Raw genomic sequence first — 26,131 nt, 5'->3', positions numbered from 1 at the left:
TAACTTTCGTAAAGTCAACAAATTTATTAGATTTCCTTGAAGTTATACAGCTGGTGTTAGAAGGTGTTTAATGAGATGCTTCCTGAGAGAAATGGCCCGAAAGCAAAGACTGAAATAAAAGATTTGGTCATTCTGGCAAATTATTTAACCAAAATGTATAAGTGGTAGTCATTTTAAATAGGCATGATTAGAGTTTTGCAGATGTCAGCAATAACGGTTCTGTTGGTATTATTTAGTGACATTTGATTAGGTTTTAAAATTAATGAAATCTTTAGGTAACATTTTCAATTGAACAAGGTTAGAAATAAAAGTCTAAAAATTAATAGAAATCGTGCACTTAATATCTAGAGATTACTAATTAAAAGTTGCAGACTTATTTAAAATAGGAAATATGAATAAATCAATTTTAAGATGTGACAAAGGGGTCAGGAAAATGTACCTATTTGTTGACCTAACATTGGATAGTGTTAGTGTTCCAATATGGATACCTGCAATGCATAAAGGAAGAATGCATGCCAGTACTTTTTGTGCGTGTATATATTGGGCAGGATTCTCCAGCCGTTCACATCAGTGGGATTCTCCCATCCTGCTGCACCAAACAGAGGTTTGGCTGAGCACCAAATTCTCCATCCTCTCTGACAGCAGTGGTAGGGTGTGAAAGGCTGGGAAATTCTGGTGATGGTTTTCATAAGTCCATTTGAACACATTGAAACACATAGCAAAGTCATAGATTTTGTCCTTTCAGATGGATAAAGCATCCAATAAAAATAGCAATCTGCTGCTGGTGATGGAAGCAGTTTAATATCACAAAGACAGCATATTGTGTATGGACATTAGTGTGAATTTTGTTTCTCTCCCTCCAGGCATCAGAGTGTGGTGACTAGGTGATTTTCACAGTAACTTAATTGCAGTGTTAATGTCAGTCTATTTGTGACACTAATAAATACTTAAACTTATATAGTAGTTCTTGCCACACTACAATGCAAGTTGTGATGATTGCAAAGGGAAATTCAGTTTTGTATTAATAGTGGTGGATCCAAAATGTAAGAATACTGTGTTCAGCTGTGGTCAGTGACCCAAGATAAAAAAGGCAAGGGGACAAACAAAGATATTGTTAGAAGGGAATTGGAAATTATTCTAGGTTTCAGATCATTGAGACATGAAGACAGGCAAGGGAAACTAAAATTACAGGAGAATTGCTCTGTGTTCTCCTGTTTTAATTGCAGCCAAAGCTTGAGGAACAGTGTTGATGGCAGTTTTTAATGGTGGTGCTTATGTTCTTCTGTCAGGGATTCCACTAATCTCCTGCAAGGGATAGTGTAGCAAAAGATTCAAATCATCCAGGTTTTGAAGTAGAAAATTGATTAGGTGGACATGAGGAAAATTGTGAGTAAAAGCTGAAGGTAAAATCAAAAAGATAATTTCTTCATAACTAAGTTTTGTATAGTTGTGGATAGGTTGCATTAAACGTGGACAAGTGGATTGAATGTACATTAAATTCAAGAGGGAAATAGAAGTTTTTAGGCAGAAAGACAAAAAGTATTCAGAATGTGTCTTGAAACATGGTCTGAACAATGGAGCAGACTACCTGGGTTGAACAGCATTTTAAATTCCAAATTCTTTACACTCAACTGTATGTTAGGTTGATGGTCAAAAGAAATTTCAATCAATTGAGACAATAATTGGCATGTTTTAAATTTGTCAAGTCTCTTTTTACTTCTTGGAAGCTGTCCATTATCCTCCAATATCTTGCTCTTATTACGAGCAAAAGTAGTGAAATGAGGAGTACAGGTTCAAATGCCACCGCATGCTGTGTTGGAGCATCTCTGCATTGCGCTGATCCGAAGCCACCATTTTGAAACTCATGTTTGTAGAATTTTACTACCCATTCTTCAGGATTTCTACCTGAGACTTGATTTAGATTTCAATTTATGGTACAGTTGGCTTCTTTCTGACATTGTGCTCATTATGTTACAATTGGACATTAATCAACAACCCTAGATTTACATCTGTACATTGCTGTGATATAATTGGGAGTTAATCCACATATAATTGATGGAATGCTGGGATTGTTTTTTGCACCAAATTAATCTTAAAAAGAATTGCAAGCCCAAAATGTCAGAAAACTGGTTTACTAAAGGGATATATATACAGATCAAAAGTCACATTTTGTAACCACACTGGATAGTTCTTGGTAATATTTTACATTTGGCCTGCAGTGTTCAAATTTCACTCTTAAAACCAGTCACTTCAGTTGACATCGCTTGTTCACATAAATCCACCAGGAACACTACAGAGAAATCCAGTCGATGGAAGAGATGATGCAAAGAATTCCGTTTGAGAACCGTAAAGGCTTTCTTAAAGGAATAAGTGAATCAGTCCTTTGCAGCTTGTGATTTTTCACATCCCTCAAATGGAAAAGACTCTTCTCCTCACATCAGGTGTCCTAAGGTTTTCTTCCTTTCTTGCGTAAAGATTGTCCTTCTCCAGAGAATGCAATAAACCTACTGGCTCCAGGATCCTACACCAACAAAAAGTACCATAAGGATACAACTTGATGCAATCTGACAGAGTCAGAACAAAGAATTTTACAAATCTAATGAAATGCACATTGCACTAGAAAGATTACTATGTTGGAGTGGGAACTTCAACATAGTAATATATTCCAACACAAACTGAGCAATGTTACAGCTGAAGACACAAAGGATAATATCAACCACTGAAATATCTAGTTTGATAAAAAAAAGTTCAAGTTTGTGTTAAATTTAAGATGGAATATGAACAATCAGGGAATAGTGAATTCACAAGAGGTTAAAACTTCTTTTTCCTCTGTGAAATTGTTCAACTATTTGAGCTATCTCTTTCTATATGAACATCATCATCATCTGAATAAGCTAAGCTTTTGCTGGATTTGAAGTTTATATGGTTTTCATTTGCAGATTAGTTAAGTAGAAAGAGAGCTTGGTCAGACAATAGAGGCTACGACAGAATGTTGCTGCGGGCTTGATGGACCAGCCAGTCCTTCCACCAGCCTGTCACTTTTAGATGTAGTTTGTTGTTATTATATTACTTGAAGCATTGGATATTAAGCTGCTCTTTGTAAAGACAACAAGAATAATGTTAACCCAACATCCACTTGGTTACAAATTTTAAAAAACGGAAAGCCCAACACTTAGCTGCCCATTTCCACTTGTAATAGAGGTGGGTTATGGGGTCAGGCATAGCGATCAAGCAGGCCATGAGGAAAGGGAACTTTATTTTGCATCGTGCTATATTACATATAAGCCCAACATGATTACAGCAAATATCTAGGCCATTCGGCATGTTTTGTCCATGTTGGCTCTCTGCACAAGAAACTTAATTACTGCCATTCCTCTGCCTTTTCCTAATAGCTCTGTAATTTTCTCCTCTTCAGTTATTATTCAATAACCTTTGAAAAGCCATGATTGATTCTGCCTCCACTACATTCATAGGCAGTTCACGCCAAACCTTAACTACTGGCTGAAATTCTCATGTTGCCATTACTACTTTTGACATTCACTTGAATTGACGGCCTTGACCCGTCCTGCATGAGTCTGAATGCCTGTAACAAATTTCCTCTCAACTCTTTCTTCTCTAAGAACAGCCCCCTCTTCTCGAAAATATCCTCATCCTTGAAACCATTCTTGTAATCCTTCACTTGATCCTCTCCAATGCCCTCATATCCTCCCTAAAGTCCAATGTCCAGAAATAGAAACAACTCCAGCTGAGGCTGAACCACTTTTATAAAACATTATCCATATTCACCTTGCTTCTGTTTATAAAGAGATCCTGCATGCCTTATTTAACCACTTTCTCAACTTGTTCTTCCATCATGAATGATTTCCACGCATACACATTGGTATTTATTTTATATTGCCTTCTCATTTTTCCTACCCAGCTGTATCACCTCACTGCATTAAATTTCATCTGCTCATTCTACCAGCTTTCCACGTCCTACTTAAGTCAATTACTATTCTCTGCACAATTCACAATGCTTGAAGTTTTGTGTCATGCACGCCCAAATCCAGGCCATTAATACAGAAGAAAAGCAATGGTTATAATATTGATCCCCAGGGAACCCCATTAGATACCTTCCTCCAAAAAACAACTATTCATCACAACTGCTGAAAAGTCACAGAGGCTGGTCACCAAGTATTCCCACTACTTTTTCTTTACTTTGTTCACTATTATTCTGTTTCTTGTCATCCAACCAACTTAGTATTCATGCTGCCTTTAATTCCATAAGTTTCCTACATTACAGCAGTGAATACACTTCAAAAAATATCTTTGTTGACTACAGAGCACTTCAAGTGGTCACATAAAGCTCTTCATAAATATAAAAGTCTTTCTTCTTTCACTTTGCTGACTAGCCTGTTATGTGGCACTATCAAATACATTTTGGAAGCTCATATACATCACATCAACTACAATACTACCATCAACCCCCTCTGCTAGCTGATCAAAAAATTCTTTATCCTTAACAATTCCATGCTGTTTTTTCATAATTAATCTACATTTGTCAAACCGGCTGCTAATCGTGCCCCAGATAATTATTTCAAAAAGTTTCCCTATCTCCGAGCTTAAGTAGACTGGGCTGCAGCTGCTGGGATCATCATTACACCCTCTTGAGTAAGGGAGTAACATTTATAATTCTTCAGTTCTCTGGCATACCCCCATATCCAAGGAAGATTAAAAGATTATGCCAGTGCCTATGCAATTTCTCCCCTTACTTCTCTTTATATCCTTGGGTGCATCTGATCCAGTCATGGTTATTTATTAGCATCTGGCCCTAGACTACTTCATTTAGATACTTGATGCCTTTGTTCTATTTCTTTACCTGACTACAAAATTTACAAGATATACAAATGATGATTTTCTAAAGGTGAAACTTCTCTCTAGAAACGCAGGTTTAAGTCTAATTGTTGTTGAGCCGCATTACAAGCTGATTGATGGAAGAAATATTGTTTATCTATTTGACTAACTTACATTTAGAACCCATGTCAGATTAACAGGGAGAACACCAAGGTTGGCAACAGGTGTGCTACCTAGTAAAGCCTATTTCATTGTGCAATTATTGTGTGTTCTTAGCTGGTTGTTCCAGTTAACATTTCAAACACATTTACTCTATTATTAACTCACCTCCTCTATTCGTTTGGGCTGTGGTCGTGAATTCCTGATAAAGGTGATTTTTCCAATTTTGAACTCATAGTTTGGGATTCCTCTGTGTGATAATGGTAAAAAGTTAGTGTGCAGTTACCTTTAACTGATACTGTCTACGCATTAAGAACATATGTTAATCTTAAGCATTTTTCAGATACTTGGTAAATTTGCACTGTCCTTTAATCATTTGGTCACTGTTTAAACATAAATATCCTAAACACAATCTTTAGTCTTGTAACACTGTCAAGTTGTCACAGGTTCAAGCCCACTAAAAACTTGAGCACATAATTTTGACTGAACTTTAATGCCGTATTAAAGGAGTGCTGTACTATTGAGACTGCCTCTTTCTTGGAGGAGATGTCAAAACATGATCGATCCACCCCCTCAGGTGGATGTAAAAGGATCCATGGCACATTTGAAGACCAGAGCAGCTTTATTATGTCCCAGTCATTTACAATACTAGCAGTGGTTCAAGACAGACAGTTGGTGAAATATGGTACAAGAGCTGATGTTTACTTAATCTAATATTCATTTACAGAGTGAAGGATAACAAGCATACACCTCCTAATTCAACTACACCCCAGTTTGAGTCAGTGTCTCTTTATGTCCACCCAAGTAAAACCACAATTAATACTCTCCTACTTTAATAATATTATTAAAAGTTTAATTGGTAATTTATTTGTATGTGGCTACTTGCTGTACACAAATTGGCTACCACATTCCCCACAATAGTAACTATACTTTCAAAGTAACTCATTGGCTGTAAGTGCTTTACAACATCCTGATCTTCAGGATGATGGAGATACTATATCATCTCCATCATCCACACTTTAAGCATTTCAAAATTTGGATTTTAATGCAACAAAAAAAACTGAATCAACAGGTTCCATTATTTTCAATTTGCCAATCTTAAGCATTGCTCAGAGGTTTGGGAATTAATCACTTGACTTCTCAGCCATAGAAAGAGTGGAATGTTATCATATTTCTTTGTTCTTTATTCTGACATGAAGAAATTAACATTACTTTTTCAGATTGCTCTAACAATTTTTAAATTCTTCAATAATCCTTACTCCACACATCTGTACTCTTCCATATTCTTTGAAAGGCAAGTGTCCAAAATTACACACTGCAATGTGACTTAATCAAAACCACAGAAATACATCCCATCCTTCTGCCTCGAAGTCAGTGACAGGATTTTGATTGTTCACATCATGTTCAGGGTACCATCTGAAGCATCCCTTTTTGGAGGAAAGAGCAGTAAAATTTGGTTATGGAACCAGACATGTTATAGGTCACTTTTCAGTCCAGTGGGAATGGTAGAAATTGTACAAGTGAATAGAACTCTATGATGACTGCCCTCTCCAGTAAGAAATTCTCTCTCTTCTCTCGTTCTAAATCATATAGGTCCCTCTTCAAAGCCAAATTTTTTTTTAAATATTCATGGACATCTCTGATCAAGCTGACATTTAATGACATCCTTAACTGACCTTAAGACATTGAGCAGCTTCCTGAACTGCTGCAATTCACATGGTGCAAGTACACTGTGGTGTTTTGTAGCAGTAATAAGGATCTTAGTGAACCAGTTTTAACAATAAGTTTATGTTTCTTTATTAGTGTCAGAGATTGGTTTACATGAACACTGAAATTAAGTTACTGTGAAAATCTCCTTAGATGCCACAATCCAGCGCCTTTTCGGATACAGGGAGGGAGAATTTAGCATGGCCAATGCACTTAATCAGCACGTCTTTTGGACGTGGGAGGAAACCAGAACACCAGGAGGAAACCCACACAAAGCAGGGAGAACGTGCAGACTCTGCAAAGACAGTGACCCGAGCTGGGAAACAAACCTGGGTCTCTGGTGCTGCAAGGCAGCAGTGCTAACCACTGTGCCACCATGTCATCCATTTGGTAAGTAATAGTCATTACAGCATTGAAGGAAACCATTTGGTCCATGACAGCTTTCCGTATAACAATTTAGTCAGTCTCATTACCTGCTCTATCCCCATTGCCTTGCAGGTTTACAGAACCATAGAAAATTACAGCTCAGAAACAGGCCTTTTGGCCCTTCTTGTCTGTGCCGAACCATTTTTTGCCTAGTCCCACTGACCTGCACTTGGACCATATCCCTCCATACCCCTCTCATCCACGAACCCATCCAAGTTTTTCTTAAAAGTGACCCCGCATTTACCACTTTATCCGGCAGCTCATTCCACACTCCTGCCACTCTCTGCGTGAAGAAGCCGCCCCTAATATTCCCTTTAAACTTTTCTTTCACCCTTAACACATGCCCTCTGGTTTAGGTGCCCATCCAAATTCCTTTTGAAATCACGGATCATCTCCACTTTCATCCCAGGTCGCATTCACTGCATTAAAACAAAATCTTCATTCCTCTGCAATTCCATGATTATTAATGAGACTAGCATTTTATTCCAGATTTATTAAATAATTGAATTTAATTTTCCTCACAGCTGTCTTGATGGGATTTGAATTTATGTCTCTGAACTCTGGAGCATTCGTTCAGATTACCACTGTACTTCTGTCCTCAGAGAAAGACAGAATACACGAGAGTGATTGATAAAGGCTCTAATTAATAGGCTTCTCTAGGACTATGAGGGCTGGAAGGCAGAGATGCAATGACCTTCAGATACTCATCAAAAATACCCATGATTAAGGACACATGATTAGTTAGTTACTGGATACACAGCATTAAATTATAACACCCTAGTACTTCTTTGACATTCGGTAACCGTCTGACACTAACCTTTTAATATCTTCTGGGTTGATTTGCGCTGGACTGGGATCAACTCCTTTCTTCTTCCCATCTAGCCGATTTCCGGCACCAGTAAATGCCTGGGAGCATAACAAACCGACATAAATGTATAACTATCTTGATCACAGGTAACAGGATCCATTAACCCTGGGAATACTCATGGAATTTGTTCTCTATGAATTGCTAATTCAAAGTGTAGCAATAAAGCAGAGTGAAAAGGAGTTTATCGGACTCTATGTGGATGGGACAAAAGTTCTTTATTTTGATCTGACGTTTTGGCAGCTATGACTTTAAAATGCAATCTGCAAGATAGTTTACCAAACATCCTTGGTGAACATTCCATCAAATCTTTTTAAAGCACCTTATTTCTATCCTAATATTGCAACCATTGTATTGGTGAAGCTAGTTCAGTTTGTCACGATGTTGGGGTATTAGATAATGATGGTGGCTCTCTCTTGTTTGAGACTTTTATCCACTGCTTGTGAGCCCAAGCCTATATGTTACCCAGGTTCTGCTGCAAATTGACATTGTTGGAGAAGTTGAACACTGGAATTACCGGTGTAATGGCCCACTCTTGGTCTTCTGATGGAGGGACAGCCATTGCTGAAGATGACTGGACTATATGGAAATACCGCATGCTACCTCGCAGTGACGTCCTGGGGCTGTGTGATACTGTTTGAAACTACATTTACTTTCTTTTGGATGAGATTACACTCCAGCCATTTGTGGAATTTCTCCAAATCTCACCGACACAAATCTTGCTAGGGTTGCATGGTGCCATATTCAACCAAAAGGTTCTTGGAAGTCAAGAGCTGCTACTCTCACTTCTCCTGTAACAGAACCCTGTTGCATCTGTGGCCAAATCAGGCCCATGATGTGCGTGGGATCAGAAATCAATTGATGGCATGACTAGTAACTCCCTCCTTCACTTGACAGATGATTGGGAGAAGATTGATGGGGCATTAAGAGGCTGAGATCAATTTATCCAGTTTGTTTGTGCAGTTCCTTTAAAGTTAGATGCGAAGTATGTTTAAAAAAAAACACTCAAGATATGTTCTGCTCTCTGTGAACTTGGCTCTGGCATACATGTTTGATTCTAGGTAGCTGGAGAATCTCACAAAAGGCAGTTTGCAAATCTTAAAAGTAAACAGAAAACCATTTGAAAAGAATCACCAAAAGTTGATATTGCAACAAGTACAGAAATACCACTTGTACTTGAAAATTGATTCAAAGAGTTTAGGTTAGTTCTGAAGAATTGCAATTTAAATTATTTTATCAACTTGACACAAACTGATACAACTATACTGTTAACATGAAATACATTTTAGAACAGGCAATTATCTGCTTTGTACAAGGGTTCATGGGCATTGGAGGTAATGCTTATGGGGAATTAAGGTAATCTGGTACTTGGAAGCATTTCCTAAATAGCATCTGTCTTTTTTTGCCTAGGTAGATTAAGAAATGCTCGTCTTGCAAACGCGTGGGACAATCTTGCAAATGTGGGACTCTATTAGAGCAATCATCCACCTAATGTAATATAGGATAAAGAGGTTAGAATAGAGCACACTGATAAGATTGAAGGCAGATTGCATAGAGATTGGCTATTTTCCCAATTTACAATGTAACAAAATGTACTATAACTAAACTGAATCCCAGGCACCCTATTACAGACATGAATGTGTTTCGTTTTTGCCTTACCCTGAACCCTAAATCAACTGGCACAAAAGCAGTGTGGTCAGTCTCAATATCCTAGAAATAAAACAAAGATAGTCCATGTCAATCATCAGACAGTAAATATGAAAAATTTGAAATAAACTTGAATGTTACTGCTGAAAAGACTGGTGCGAGATGACCTAGAAGTAAACTTTTATATCACATTATTTTAAAGTAAATAAATGCTCAGCTGGGGTGTAATTTCCATAACACTTAAATTACAGAATACTTTAGTGTTAAAGCTTAAACTATTTGAAGGACTTTATATTAGGGTTGCAAAATAAATCCAAGAAGATAGAATGTTAATTAGGTCAAAAAACATGTAGTTACACTAAAAAAATCAAAATAACCCAATAAAATAATGGATGAGAAACATAAATGGAGGGGTCAATTCCAGAAAATGTTTTTTTATGTACTACAGTGGTGAAGACAGACATTCTTGTATAAGTAAGAAGAACCAGGTGGTCACTATTTTTATTATATTAACAAAAGAGTGCAAAGAATAAATTCACTAAAGTCACTTTGAGTCATCGCATTTCCATGCATCTTCAGGTCAGCTTAAAAAGTACAACTGAACAGGGATCTAATTTGTCATTTGAGATGTCAGAGCAGGACAACAGAAAACATGATCAGTGAGAAACAGCAAGATTCTAAACAAGAATATCAGAGCAGATTCGGCAGTCACAAGCATTGAGATTATGACATACCTGCTCCAACACATCCTTTTCTTTTTGGATAGTAATAAAAAAGACACGAAAGCAAGATATTGGTGCCTTTAACAACTCAGGACATCCCAAAATGCTCTGCATCAAGTGTAGTCACCAATGAAATGTCAGAAACAGTGGTCAATTTATGGATAGCAAGGCTTCACTAGAGCAGTGTGATGGGGACCAAATAATCTGTTTACGTTGCTTGACAGAGAACTATTGACCCACAAATTGATTCTCAGCCTCTCTTTTCATCTTTCAAACAAGCCATGATTAGCACCCTGGACCATAATCGAGCAAGTATAAGCAGATGTAATAGAAACTCATGGCTTCAGACTTGCTAGAATATCTAATAAATATCACCTTTTCTTCATGGGAACTGAATCATAAAAAGCTCTCCAGGTCATATGTGGATATCACTGATGTACATAAGGTCTGTTCTACTAACTGTGAATAATAGAACCAAAAATTGAGTGGCCAAATATTTAATCAAGTTACAAATTCTTTGCATATATTCTATAACTTTTTAAAAAACCTCAAATATGACTCATCAAAATGCATGTTCACACAGTAAAGCCTTACACATGCAAATATCAAGTCACAAATACAAAATTCGTTCCACATCTGACTGCAACCCTTCTCGGTATGATTATCTATAACTGAATAATTAAAAAGACTGAATTACATATTTTCATACCGAGGTGTCTTCAGGCTGGTAATGTCTCTCGGGCTCTTTATACCCCAATGGAGCATCAAAATCTACCTGCGCATTAAATAGAAAAACTGTGAATAGTGATGACTTCCCTTATACCAGACAGAAGAAACAATAAACACAAAAGATGCACATTTCTACATCCTTTTAATTGACATCATGAAAATCTTTCACAGAAGACTAACAAATTTGTAGCAAAATAATCCTTATGATTTCTGAGCTTTTCACCATCCTTGACTGGATGAGGCTACCTGAAACTTTACATCCAACCCTATAGTGCAATAAATGTATGCATACAGTAGTTGAGGCAGACAGACCAGAGAGATTCCCAGGTTTGATCACCAGTTAGCGCTGGGCTTTGTTAAATTGTGGACTCGCTGATAGCAGATATGTCTATTTTTGCCTCTGCGTCACTGGATTTTCAAGATGCCAAAATATAATTAAATGAGGTTCCTACATCGGGTTGCTTTGCACCATTCCCTGCTGGAATCACAGGAGGTGAGGGCAGGATTTGGTTGGTCCCAATGAGATTTGCCAGACACCCCACTGACACTCACCCTTACGACTCGTACATCAACAATGACTGTTTTGATTAAGCACTAATCCCCTGTGCGAGGCATTAGTTAGAACAACAGTGGAAGAAACTGGTGATGAGAAGAATCAAATTCACAGCATGTTTACAGTCCCAAATATGAAAGTATTGCAAAAGCCTTTCCTCTAAACCTCAGAAACAACAAGTTGTATGCGCAACTGCTTTTAAAATTCAACAAGAGGGCAGCACTGTGGTTAGCCGTGCTTCCTTACAGGACCAGGGACCTGGGTTTGATTCTGGCCTTGGGAGTCTATCCGTGTGGGGTGTGCACGCACTCTTCATGTCTGTGTGGGTTTCCTCCGGGTGCTCTTGTTTCCTCCTACAGTCCAAAGATGTGCACGGTAGGTGGATTAGCTATGGTAAATGTGTGGTAAGATGCTCTTTCACAGAGTTGATGCAGACTTGATAGGCCAAATAGCCTCCTTTTGCATTGTACGATTTGAAGAGCCGCTGTATGGTAGTACTTGATTTATTCCATCACTTATAAACAGTGAAATGTGCAGAGAGCAGTCAGGGTAAGGTTGAACAAAGATTGGTACTTCTGTAGCAACAATCAAATCCTCTGAATGTCCAAAGGCACTTCACAACCAGTGAGTTACTTTTAAAATGCATCACTGCTGTTGTGTTGGATAACATGGCAGCCAATTTTACACATAGCAAGATCCAGCAATGAGATAAATCACTTATTAAACAGTTTTAGTGGTAGTATTTGAAGGATAAATACTGGCCAGGACACCAGGAGAACTTCCTTGCCCTTATATTTTGCTTTGGGATCTTTTGTCTACCCAAGGGCAGACACAATCTCCATTTAACACCCGTTGAAAGAAACTACTTCCAAAAGTGCAGCATCTCTTCAGTATTGCACTGAAATTCCAGATGAGATAATGTACTTGTGCTTCAGTACAGAGCAAACCCAAAACCTGACTTAGCTGAGAATGTTGGCACTGAACCACAGACAAAACCTTTAACTCTTAGGATCACCTGGTGGAGTGGCTACGCATCCGCAGATCAGGCAAGCACCTTCTCTTTATCACACATTAAATTTCACATTTAGTCATAACGAAAAGCATTAAACACCAAGCTAATTGATGAGACTTACATTCATATCACATTCAATGATTGAAACAGCTTTATCCGGTTTTGTTTCCATGACCCGAAGCTCATAGATCTGAAACAGACAGAAACTTTTCAACACCCTTTACCACATCTACAGCTCACCTTGCCACAACAAATTAGCTCCACTTTATAATACTCAGCATGCAATTTTAACATGTCAAAACAATTGCACAATGTGTTCTAATACATATACAGTGGTATAGGGGATAATGTTCAGGTCTGAAGGGGAGGAACATTGAGTTTTGTCAATGCAGTCGCACGAAGAGTTATAGCAAGCTTCCCCCACCTATATCCTGCCTTTTATATTTTGAGTACCCTATCTACACCTGCACACTTTATATTGCCTCCAGTTATTCTTCCTAGCAAAATAAATCCCTTCACACCTCTCTGCATTAAATTTCGCTGCTACTTGTTTTCTCAGCCTGTGACTTTCAAAGTTTAACACTTTCTTGCGCACAGTTCATGATACCTCTAAATCATTTACAGTAATTACTGAGGGATTTCTCAGGCAAAATTATATCAATACCATACACACTCTCTTGGGGTAATTTTGATGCTATTTCCCCAATATATGCTCTTGCTGCACGCTCTGTAACAGAGAGAGAAAAAAAACTCCTCTTTGGAATCTTATCTCACCGACCCAGCTTAAAATCAAACCTATGACTTCTTATTTAATTCATTTTGGTAGGAAGAATAACTGGAGGCAATATAAAGAATATAATTCTAAAAGGGATGCAGGTGTAGATGGACCTTCTAGGTATATGTGCAGAAATGATTGAAGGTGACAAGGCAACATACATACATAGCCGCCAATGAGAAATAATTAGAACCTGGAGTTCCCATACAGCTCTGGCCACTCACTCACCTTCTCATTGTAGTTGATGGCAATGACATCACCAGTAGTCAAACATGCAAAGTTCCTCAAAGCATTTTCCAATCTGAGAGAACATTAAGGAAGAAGTACAAAATATGGGAGCTAGACAACTGGGTAACTAATTTCCAGCAAAGTGAACAATTTCAGCACTGAATCCAAGTACTTCGAGGTAACAAAATATATGGACAATAAAACAATTACCGTCAGTCATAGAATCATAGAAATCCTACTGTGCAGAAAGGGCCCATTCGGCCCACTGAATCTGCACTGACCACTATCCCACTCAAGCCCTACCCCCATATTCCTACATATTTTACCCACTAATCCCTTTACCCTATGCATCTCACAACACTAAGGGGCAATTTTAGCATGGGCCATCAACCTAACGTGCACATCTTTGGACTGTGGGAGGAAACCAGAGCACCCGGAGGAAACCCACACAGACATGAGGAGAAAGTGCAAACTCCACACACACAGTGACCTGAGCCAGTAAACAAACCCAGATCCCTGGAGTTGTGAAGCAGCAGTGCTAACCACTTGTTACCGTGCCGCCCATGCATCTACTATGGATCTTAAGCTTCCCGTCCCTTCTCGGTAAATCAAGTGAGCCACTGTTAGAATCCAGACCTTATATAGAGCTAGAACACAATCTGACTTAAGATTTAGGTTGTTTCATTGTATTTAACTCTGGCTATTTAAACAAAACAAAATACCTGGCCACAGCTGAAACACCAGTTAGTTACATTGTATGCTTTCAGTACAGCTCCTGCTACTTACATCCATATATGGGATGAACTTTTGAAGAGTATTTTTGATGGATTCTGATATATAGTCATCATATCGATGACCTTGGACAAGAATTAGGGGTAATAGATGAGAAAAGGGAATTGGGAGGAGAGTATTTTTAAACCCATGTTCAACTGGCACATCAGCAACTGAACCAAAGCTGGGTGCACAAGAGCGGAAAGGGTGTTACAAATTTCAACAAAACAACCTTCATTGACAGTTTGTCATCCTATATATTATGTTTATTTTACAGCTAGTCTACCACACATGTTGCCCATGTGAAATCAAATCTTCAAGTGAGGTGCAGTTAGAGCAAATGGATAATTGAACTAAGGTTAGGACAAAGGAGCTTCTCTGCCATACTGGTTAAGGAGTTCTCGAGATACAAATCTGGCAGGCAAGAGAGCAACTAGTGGAGAGAGGATATAATTATAGCATGGCAAGTTTATCTGGGCCATTTTTATAATAAATGTGGAGGTAACAATTTATAATAGCAAATGCTTAAGAAGGAAATTAAAGTTTTGTGTGAAGTATACACAGACATGAAGGGTTAGCATTTTACTCAAAATAATTGTGTGGCTAACAGCATTTTCTGTTATTTGTCTAACTTGTATGGGCAGCACGGTGGCACAGTGGTTAGCACAGCTACATCACAGCACCAAGGACCTGGGTTTGATTCGTGGCTTGGAATAATTATTATTTATGACACAACTTGGACATTGGCCTTTGGATATTTGTGTTTAATGCTGCATCATCATCTCACTTGAATTTGTAAAAAGTTAAAAAGTTTTAGTCACAAATAGGTTTACATTAACAATGCAATGAAGTTACTGAAAATCCCCTAGTCACCACAATCTGGCACCTGTTCGGATACACTAAGGGAGAATTGAGCATGGCCAGTGCACCTAATCAGCATGTCTTTCAGACTGTGGAGGAAACCGAAGCACCTGGAAGAAACCCACGCAGACACAAGGAGAACATGCAAACTGCACACAGACAAGAATTATTTTTATTAAGTTTGCTCAGCCATGCACACAAAGGGCCAATTTGTAGGTGAGTTTGTGGGAAATTTCACATTCCAGGGCCATGCAGCTTAGAGAGAATATTGCCTAGGAGTGTGAAGAATTGCATATATCCAGAGACACAAACACTGAAATAAACTACTTGTCAGAAATTATACATTCATTCACACCCAGAAGTTGCTATCCTCAAGTGTGACAATGCTGTTTTATGGCTGCTCCATACTGTTGGTGTTTAAGGGATCAGTCACACATTCTGTTTCTTGTCTTCAGTCACTGCCACAATGTTAAAATAATTTACTGCCATTATTATCAAGAACTACATTGTTCAATTTCATATTATAAGCCAAATTGATTTGGTATGAGGTGAATGCAAACACTCAAGACAATGGCAGACGGAAAAAGACCAACTGGATCACCAAGCCCGTACTGTAATTGGGCCATAAGAACACAAAATAAGAACTTGGAGCAGAAATAAGCCATCTGGCCCCTCAAGCCTGATCCACCATTGAATATGATTATGACTAATCTTTTCATGGACTCAACTCCACTTACCCACCTGCTTGCCATAACCCTTAATTCCTTTATTGTTCAAAAATCTATCTTTGCCTTAAAAACATTCAAGAGTTGCCTCAACAATGTCACTGGGCAGGGAATTCCACAGATTCACCACCCTTTAAGTGAAGAAGTTCCTCCTCAACTCAGTCCTCAATCTGCTGCCCTTTATTTAATTTTGAGGCCATGCCCCCTAGTTCTAGTTTCGCCCGCCAGTGGAAACAACCTCCCTGTTTCTGTCTTATCTATTTCCTTCATAATCATATGTTTCTACAAGATCTCCCCATTCTTCTGAATCCTAATGAGTATAGCCCCAGTCTACTCAGTCTTTTCTCATCAGCCAACGCTCTCAACTCTGGAATCAACCTAGTGAATCTCCTCTCTACCCCCGCCAGTGCCAGTATATCCTTTCTCAAGTAAGGAGATCAAAACTGTACACCGTACTCCAGGTGTGGCCTTTCCAGTACCTTATACCACAGCTGCAACATAACCTCCCTAGTTTTTAAACTCCATCCCTCTAGCAGTAAATTCCATTTGCTGCCTTAATTACCTGCTGCACTCGCAAATTTGCAATTCATGCACAAGAATACCCAGGTGTCTCTGCACAGCAGCATGCTGCACTTTTTATTTAAATAATAGTCCATTTTGTTGTTATTCCTACCAAAATGGATAATCTCACATTTACCAATATTATACTCCATCTGCCAGACCCTTGCCCATTTAAACTATCTATATCCCTCTGTAGACTTTGTGTCCTCTGCACATTTCGCTCTACCACTCATCTTAGTGTCATTTGTGAACTTTAACACGATACATTTGGTTCCCCAACATCAAACCATCTATGTAAATTGTAAAACAATTGCAGTTCCAGCACTGATTCCTGAGACACACCACTAGTTACTGATCGCCAACGAGAAAAACACCCATTTATCCCCACTCTTTGCTTTCTGTTAGTTAACCAATCCCCTATCCATGCTATGACATTACCCATAATGTCGTGCAACTTTATCTTATGCAGCAGCCTTTTGTGCAGCACCTTGTCAAATGCCTTCTGGAAATCCACATTCACCGATTCTCTGTTGTCCATCATGCTTGTAGTGTCCAAAAAGAATGCCAGTAAATTAATTAAACATGATCTGCCTTTCATAAACTCATGTTACATCTGTCCAATGGGACAATTTCTATCCAGATATCTTGCTATTTCTTTCTTAATGATGGATTCAAGCATTTTCCCCACAGCAGAAGTTAAGATAACTGGCCTAATCATGCCATCTTGTGCATCACAGTACTGTGCATCCACTCCTCACCTACAATCTGTGTAATCTGGGAGAGGCAAAATTTCCAATACCCAAGGCCAATTAGGGAAAATAAAAGCTGCAAAATCCTTTCAGGTGATCATACTCTTTATGCCTCAGGTAGTTACCACTTCTGCAGTGTGACTGAAGGATACACGGCTTTGGGGTTGGTGATATCCAGGAAATCTGGGGCCTGTGGCTGAAATTTGGAGTAAGTAGCAACCATGAGGTTCACGCTCTCTATCTGGACCAAGCCCCCTTCCTCCAGCAGCAGATTCTGCATCATCTAGAGATAAAGATATATTAATTAGAACACAGGGATAGAGGCTAAGAGCTATTAAAGCAGACTAAGTTACCAGTGTATTCTTAGTATGTCATGAACTGGGATACATCAATCAAGAAACCATTTTACAGGTTCAGTACATTGATTCAATTCAAGGAGACAAGGTTTGACTCAAGTATTCGGAGCACTGGTGTTAGTGGACATTTGTACGTCTGACCTCTCCTAAATTGATTCAGTTGATCTTAGCTATCAAGCAGAGTGCAGCATTCACTTCTTTGAGGAGGTTGAAATTCGGGTAGGGTGCAAGTATGATTGGTGGTGATGGGCATTTAACGTAAAAAATACTACAGCTAGAGTGATCTCAATCCATTTGTCATATTGGCCATATGAAGAGGAATAGGCTTTTCAATTCTGCAACTTGTTGTGCCATTTCATTAGAGCATGACAGATATGTATCTGAACTCCATTTCCCTGCCGTTGTTGTATATTGTTAATTGTATCAGTTAAGGTTAACTACATACAGATAGGTGAAAGGCATTGATTGATTGGTTATGTGAGCATTTAAAGAGACACTCCTGTGACTAGTGGGCACCCCAGGGGCTGGAGTGCATCATCAGCCCATAATATAGGATATTAAATTTAATTTTGATCAGTTTTTATATTTAATTACAATGCCCTTTATTTATTTGCAAAAGAGTGTAAAGAGACACGTATTGACAGAGGAGTAGAGTGGAGTCAGGAGAGACATACCCATAAAGTTGCATTTTGGAAATATCTCTATTCAAGTAGAGACTGGTTGTGTCTTTTTTCCTTCACTGACTGGCTATCAGGAGCATAATGTGCTAGTCTGCACAAGTACAAGTAACAGAAAAATAAATTCAGAATATTACTACCTGTTTTGTGTGAAAATGTGTTCCTAATTTCAAGTGCTGAATGGTCTAGCTCTAATTTTAAGATGGTGGCCCCACATTTTAAATTTACCCACTAGACCCAAAAGTTTTTCAGTGTATATACTATTGACTAGTTTTACAGTTTTAAAAATTTCTATTAGATAAACCCTCATTCTGCTATCCTGAAGGAAAGAAGAGCCAGGGTAATGCAACCTGTCTGTATAGTTTAACCATTTAAGACCCAATATAATTGTAATGAATCTATGCTGTACCACAACACAGCCAACGTTCAGAACTTTGTAAGCAAAACATGAACAGCCATCCACTCAATTCTACCTCAAGAGGTGAAATGAGGAGGGCTTTAGCACTGCAACTATTTTCATGGCATTTCTGGGCCACCACAGATCTCAACATGTTGAGTTTTAAGAATGTTCCTTCAGTTAAGATAAATGTCTTTAACACACAGTAGAGATATCAAGGTGGAGCACTATTATTGAAATAATTAAAGTATCTTTAAAAAGTTAAAGTTAAAAATTTGTTAGTCACGTTAACACTGCAATGAAGTTACTGTGAAATTCCCCTAGGCGCCACAGTCCGGCACCTGTGGGAGGAAACCGGAGCATCCAGAGGAAACCCATGCAGACATAGGGAGAACATGCAAACTCCACACAGACAGGGACCCAAGCCAGGAATCGAATCTGGGTCCCTGGCGTTGTGAGCCACCAGTGCTAACCACTGTGCCATCATGCTCTCCATTCACCTGACGAAGAGGCTGTCCCCTCGAAAGCTAGTGAGAATATTATCAAATAAATAGGTTGGACTAAAACCTGGTGTTGTCAGACTTTTTACCATCATGCTGCCCCAGGGATACACACATCAGGGTAAAAATAGCATCTGATAAGCTCTCTCAAATATCTCATAGCATTTCACATGCAATGAATTACTCTTAACTGCATTGGCTGTTTTTGTGATACAAATGCTGTAGACATTCTATGCGTAGAAAGTGTGAACAATAGAATTGAGCACACAGTTTGCTTGCTCGATGTGGCATTATTTCAGGGATTGCTATCGGCCAGAACATCAACGCAACCAGCTGTTCACCTTCCAAGTGCATGACAGACTTTTCAAGATGCCAGTGAAAGAAACAGGGTTTAATCGCCAATCGAAAGGAAATCAACTGTAAATTGTTAATCTACTTAATTAGAAGTTGTTTCATTCAAATTATATGATAATATCCTACTACGCTGAATATAAGTTGCTCAATTCGATTAGATAAATCAATTTTTTAAAAAGCACACAACACACGATCAGGTGTTAAGTATGTATTCCAAAAAAATTCCAAGCTGGTCTCTTGATTACAGCTGTCATCTTCACAGTATTCCTGTCATTGGTACGTGCCTTCTCCTAGCCTCAGCTCCCTGAGCATTCTTCAGAAGTTAGTTCAAAATATTCACAAGTCTGCCTTATTAACAACAACGTTAACACCTCAGCAATAAGACCTCATAACAATGCTATTGTTTTACTCCCCACCAATCCCCACTCACCCAGTGAGGCAGATAACAGATCCCTTCCTCTGCCACAAATTCCAGGACGCCACAATGTGTCATTCGATCAGTCTTCCTGTTAGTAAGTTTAAAAAGCATTGGGTACGTAATATTCAGACGACCTGATGAAAAATATAAAAGAAATGGTTTAAGTCCAGCCATGAAAGGAAGAGAACTAATTCAGGCACATGAAAGCTCCAGCAAGCCCATCTCTTTTTGGAATATGAAATTCCACCTGCCCACCTTCTTGCCACATCTTTCATTCCTGCTTAATTGCTTTCAAACCTGTTTCTATCCTCTGCTGTGACAAACTCCCGCGGTAATTTATTCCATTTGTACATCAGCCTTTAGCTGTCAGAAGATCTGCATAATTTTTGCTCTTGAATTCCTGCTTTAATCGTTTATCATGCCAATTTTGCCAGTCCCCCTCAAAAAATTAAAAATCTTAATTCCAAAGGGAAGCTCTTAAATCAGAATGCGGCACATTTCTTATGGCAAAACAGGAACTTTGGTATGGGTTCATGACATACTTTAGGAATGACCGTTGCAGAGGGAGTTCTTTGTTAAAAGAAAATCTGCTAGGATGCTTACAGACACAAATCTTAACCAGGTGAAAGGGTTCAATCCTTCTTATGAACTGTTGCTAGCACATGTACAAAACAAAAATTCACTTTTGAAACTACCCTTAACTTTCTGGCAAACAGTGGTAAAGCTTATACTCAGGGATTCAGGTACTTACTCAATTGATCCAGAGCAGATGGTGGCATTATTACTGCAGAAGAAATCAAATAAAATCCAGTTAAGTATACAGAACAAGGCACCCTCATTTTTGTGATAGAAACAACAGCAATTTTTATTTATATGCCTCTTTAACATAATAAACCATCCCACAGTGCTTGGTAAGAGTACGGCAAAACAAAACATTATACTGAGCCACACAAGATAGATTAGGTTAGGTGGCCAAAAGCTTAGTCAAATATCTTGATTTCATAGAGTGTCTTGAAGGAGGGCAGCATGGATGTTTAGAAAGGGAATTCCATTGTGGGTTCAGGTAACTGAAGACACCACCAAAGGTGGAGCGAGTTAAATTGTGAATGCACATAGTGGGTTAGGAGATAGCTCTTCAACTCTAGCACACCTTCCAATCCAGTTCAGACTGTTGGGATACAAGAACTCAAGAGTATAATGAATTCGATGTGCATATGCATGTCGGAGGGTTGTGGAGCTGGGGGAGATTCCAGAGGTAAGGAGTGGAGACGTGAAGAGATTTGAAAACCAAGTAAGAAATTTAAAATCAGAATGTTGAAGTATCAGAAGCCATTAAGCATAAGAATGATGGGTGAATTTGATGCAAGTAATGACTCAGGCAGCAATGTTGCGTGCTCTCAAGTTTACTGAGAGTAGATTATGGGAGATCAGCCAGATGTACATTGGGATATTAAATCTAGAGGTAAAGGCACAAATTAGGGTTTCAGCAGCAGATCAGCCTAAAACAGGGATGAAGTTACGTCAATGTTATAGGAGCAGTAAATAGGCAGTCTCAGTAAAGACACAAATGAGGTTGGAAGCTCACCTCAGAATTAAATATTTTACCAAGGTTGCGAGCAGACTGTTTTCGTCTCAGATTGCTGCCAGGGAGAGGGTAGAGTCAATAGCCAGGAAATGGGGTTTGAAGCAGGGGCCAAAACAATGGCTTCAATCTTCCCAATATTTAATGAGGAAATTTCTGCTCACCCAGTACTGCAAGTCAGATAGCAGTCTGATAATTTGGCAACTGTGGCAGAGTCAAGAGAGGTAGTGGTGGTGAAGAAGAGATGGTCAGCATACATGTGAAAAACTTCCTTGTGTTTTCGCACATAATCACTGATGAGAAACACATGTAAAATGGGAAAGGGCCAAGGAAACGTCCTTAGGGCACAGCGAAGGTAACAGTTCAAACCATTGCAAGTGGTTCTTTATCGACAACAAAATAGGTAACAATGAAACCACACAAGAGGAGTCCCACCCAGCTGCGTGGCAGTGAAGAGGAACTAGAAGAGGATGGTGTGTCTCAATCATATCAGGTTGCAGTCAGGTTAAGACAGATGAGGAGGAATAATCTGCCTTTGTCACTTTGGTAAACCATTCAATACTGTGCTCGCGGCAGAGTTGTGCTTGGAGGGATTCAAACATGGGAGTTCTGGGGAAAAAACATGTGCATTTTGGAGGAAACAAGCTCAAGGGCACTGGAGAGGAAAGGGAGGTTAGAGATCAGGTGGTAGTTTGCAAGGATGGTAGCTCCAAGAGGTAATTTTCCAAATATATTTTGTTAATAATATTGGTTAATATGAGGACCTGGAGGGGCAGTTGGGTGGTCAACAATTTATTGGGAATAGGCTTGAGGGAGTAAGAAGTAGGTCTCTGGGACAAGATGAGCTCGGAAGGGGAATGAGGGCAGACTGGAGATAAATAATAAACCAAGTTCAGGGCTAGAACAAGGGATGTTTGACTCAGTAACTTAGGTATGTAGCAGAGGCAGGTCTGGCAGAATCTGCCATTGACAAAGGGTCATCTGGATTTGAAATGTCAACTCTTTTCTCACCTTACAGATGCTGCCAGATCTGTTGAGATTTTCCAGCATTTTCTCTTTTCATTTCTGATTCCAGCATCCACAGAAATTTGCTTTTTTTTAAAAACATCATTTCTATAATTGTCCTATCAAGATTTATGAAATCTTTTTCTCAATAGTTATACTCTCTCAGTTCTGGATTCATGCCTGTAAATCTTTTAAGCACTTTTTCCAGTGCACTAGATCTTTTTCCTAATAGGCAGGCTGAATTATACATAGTGCTTTACCCTCGGTAAAGAGATATATAAGGAATTTTCATGAGTCTTTGAACAATACCATGGGATTCTTAATTACTGAAAAACGTTGCTACAGCACTGCCTTCAGTACTGCACTGAAATATCAGCCTCAGCTGTCTTACTCAGGTCTTGGAGCAGGCTTTAAACCCGAACCTTCAGAGTTAGCGATGAGTGTTACCACTGAGCCGATATCTCAAGGCAGACTTCTTCACAAAACTCCCTTACTATTCAAGGTCTTCCCAATTAGTAATTTTCCTAACTCTTGCAAAGAGACATTCTGCAATAGAATACTGAACATCAAATCTCTTTCACCTACATAACTCACTATTCAGCCCCCTTTGTGGGACAAATTCCTTTCCCAACAGCTTGCCAACAAATATTCAATCCTACCCAATCCCATTCCCCCATCCACTTACTTTTCCCTCCTTTTTCTACATCTGATCGATCGCTGCCTGCAAACATAGAGACTGAGTAGCATCGGTACTGTGTTGAGAAACGATTCCGAAATGCATGCGGAATTGCCTGGTCGAACATATTGAAGGCAAACTATAGAGGGAGGAAAAAAGAGAATGAGGAAATGGTTGTCAAAAGAAAATCAAAATGCATCACATCAAGGAAAAATGTATTCACTAAATGATAGAGCATAGAATCCTGCAGTGCAGGAAGAGACCATTCGGCCCCTCAAGTCTGCATCGATTACAATCTTACCCAGACTCTATCCCCATAATCCAATGCATTTATCCTAGCTAGTCCCCTTGACACGATGGACCAATTTAGCATGGCCAATCCACTTGACCCACGCATCTTTGGATTGTGGGAGGAAAGCACAGCATCTGGAGGAAACCCACACAGATACAGGGAGAATGTGCAAACTCCACCCAGACAGTGACCCAAGCCAGGAATCGAACCCGGGTCCCTGGCTCTGAGGCAGCAGTGCTAGCCACTGTGTCACCATGTCATCTTGTAAAGCTTCTATGGGCTTTACCAAAGGGAAGTCAGTAAATATGCTGGAAAGTTTCATTTATTCAGATCTTTCTTTCTAGTTTGAATACTCCAGATCCCTCTTTTCAGGCTCCTAATATTCATGAATTGCAATGACATGCAACACAAAGGCATCACAGTCGCGCGTTGTTCCTCTGAAGGCAATGACAAACTTCCAAGTTTTGGGTTATTGCAAAAACATAACAGCACAAACCCTATCCTCCATTACTGTTAGCAATTAGAGTCATAAGAATTTCACAGCACAGAAAGAGGCCCTTTGAATCTGCCCTGGCCACTAAGCACCTATCTATTTTCATGCATTTTCCATCCATTTTGGTCTTTAACCTTGTATGCTATGGCATTTCAAGTGCTCATCGAAATACTTAAATGTTGTGAGAGTTCCCACCTCTATCCCCCTCTCAGGCAGAGAGTTCCAAATTCCCACCATCTGGGTAAGAAAGTTTTTCCTCCCATCTCTTATAAGTCTCTTGCCCCTTAACTTAAATCTATGCCCCCTGGTTATTGACCCTGATCTCCTGTTGAGGAAAAAAGTTCCTTCCGAGGCTCCTCATAATTTTATATACCTCAGCCAGGTGCACCTCAGCCAAGGAAAACAACCCCAGCCTATCCAGTCTCTCTTGATTGCTGAAACACTCCAACCCATGAAACATCCTGGTGATTCTCCTATGCATCCTTTCTAGTGCAATTACTTGGTTCCTATATAGTGTGGTATCCAGAACTGCACACAGCACTCCAGCTGTGGCCTAACCAGTGTTTTATATGTGTGAGAGGTTTCAGCACAGAGCTTTTGTCAGCTCATCACCCATATACAATCCCAAGCTCCATGCAGGAGTTCTGTAGGCACTGATGAGGTGGAGATGCTGGCTTTGGACTGGGGTAAACACAGTAAGAAGTCTCACAACACCAGGTTGAAGTCCAACAGGTTTATTTGGTAGTAAACACCACTAGTATTCAGGGCTTTTCCCCTTCATCAGGTAAGTGGGGAGTTCTGATCACAGGGCATATAAAGACACACAGTTTACAGAATACTGATTAGAATGCGAGTCTTTACAACTAATCAAGCCTTAAAGGTGCAGACGTGAGTGGAAATAGCATTAAGCATAGGTTAAAGAGATGTGTATTGTATTCTAATCAGTATTCTGTACACTGAGTCTGTGTCTTTATATGCTCTGTTTGTGATCAGAACTCCCCACTCACCTGACGAAGGGGAAAAGCCCCGAAAGCTAGTGGTGTTTGTTAGCACATAAATCTGTTGGACTTTAATTGGTGCTGTGAGACTTCTTACGGGACTGACGAGGCCAGATATGATACCCACGGATGCACAATGACGGTGCAGTCTCATCGTACCTCTCCCCTCCCCCCACACACAATGGCAGCGCCTCCCAGCTCACTCCGGATACTTTACCATGTTTGAGTTGATCCTGGTTGCGATGGCAGACTAAGTCGTTAAGTTGTTTCCCTCTTTGCCCAATAATTGGGCCGTCGACACAAACAAAACCCCCAACTGAGCTGGCTGACTCCGCGAAGCTGCACTCCAGGGCCGGTTGGCATAGGACGGGCTTCTATTGGCCAGCGGCAATAACGCTCAAACCTTATTGGCTGCCGCGAGGTGACCAATCACCTGCTTATTAACTGTCGTTCCCAGGGTCAGCGAGTCAATAAACTGACCAATCAGTGCCGGGGTTAATGGGGCCGGCGTGCCTTGATTGGTCGGTTTCCGGTCAGCTTTACCCAATCACACATCACGTTTGGTGACCGGCTACGCGGAGTTTGTGACGGGCGGAGCAGCCGGCGCCATGTTTGTGAAGGAGAGGATAGGCCTTAGCAACCAAGCTGAACTAAACTGGAGGAGATATGATAGCGGTAACGGTCTATAGCCAATTACATTGCAAATATCCCCAATCAGTCCCGTAAAGGTGAGAAGTGGAATGCTTCATCTTTTAAAAAACGTATTGATTTTGAGAAAATACACATCAAGTATAAAATCAATTTTTTTATGTCAGTTTAGAGTTGCCAACTCCACAGCCCATGATTGGTCTGAAGTCTCGAAAAATTGAAGATCAATCACTGCTCTGTGCAACCTTGGGGGGAAAAAGGCACCAGGGCACTTGGAAAAAAAATGCTCTTTTTGTAATTTTCTTTGAACAGTTAGTTCTCGTTATCAGATATTTTAAAAAATTGAAGAAAGGAGACAGGCTGTTTTGCTGACAGTCAAACATCATCTAATATTTCTGATTTCAAATTGGCA

General features: G+C 39.6%; 1 protein-coding gene across 1 annotated transcript; it reads right to left on the bottom strand.

Annotated features, from left to right (window-relative positions):
* ufd1l (ubiquitin recognition factor in ER associated degradation 1) lies at positions 1-25,433 on the bottom strand. The gene is made up of 12 exons (XM_080208508.1): positions 25,289-25,433; positions 23,298-23,427; positions 20,777-20,809; positions 20,038-20,159; positions 17,476-17,606; positions 13,657-13,729; positions 12,775-12,843; positions 11,069-11,134; positions 9,650-9,700; positions 7,943-8,031; positions 5,161-5,242; positions 1-2,521 (listed from the first exon to the last, which is right to left on the bottom strand). Exons 1-12 carry the CDS (start codon positions 25,289-25,291, stop codon positions 2,447-2,449), a joined length of 924 nt encoding a protein of 307 aa, XP_080064634.1. The 5' UTR covers positions 25,292-25,433; the 3' UTR covers positions 1-2,446.
* Between the last annotated feature and the right edge of the window lie 698 nt (positions 25,434-26,131).

The sequence above is a fragment of the Carcharhinus amblyrhynchos genome, chromosome 20, assembly GCF_965287045.1.
Source record: "Carcharhinus amblyrhynchos chromosome 20, sCarAmb.v2.hapA, whole genome shotgun sequence".
NCBI lineage: Eukaryota > Metazoa > Chordata > Chondrichthyes > Carcharhiniformes > Carcharhinidae > Carcharhinus > Carcharhinus amblyrhynchos.
This window is presented reverse-complemented; position numbering and strand designations above follow the sequence as displayed.

Bases quoted from the DNA above. Each gene is read 5' to 3' on its own strand.
- ufd1l (XM_080208508.1), bottom strand. The intron at 13,730-17,475 runs GTATCCTTCAGT...ATGTTCTCTCAG, and splicing joins ATCACCAACCCCAAAGCCGT to ATTGGAAAATGCTTTGAGGA. The intron at 2,522-5,160 runs GTGAGTTAATAA...TTGTTGGTGTAG, and splicing joins AGCCCAAACGAATAGAGGAG to GATCCTGGAGCCAGTAGGTT.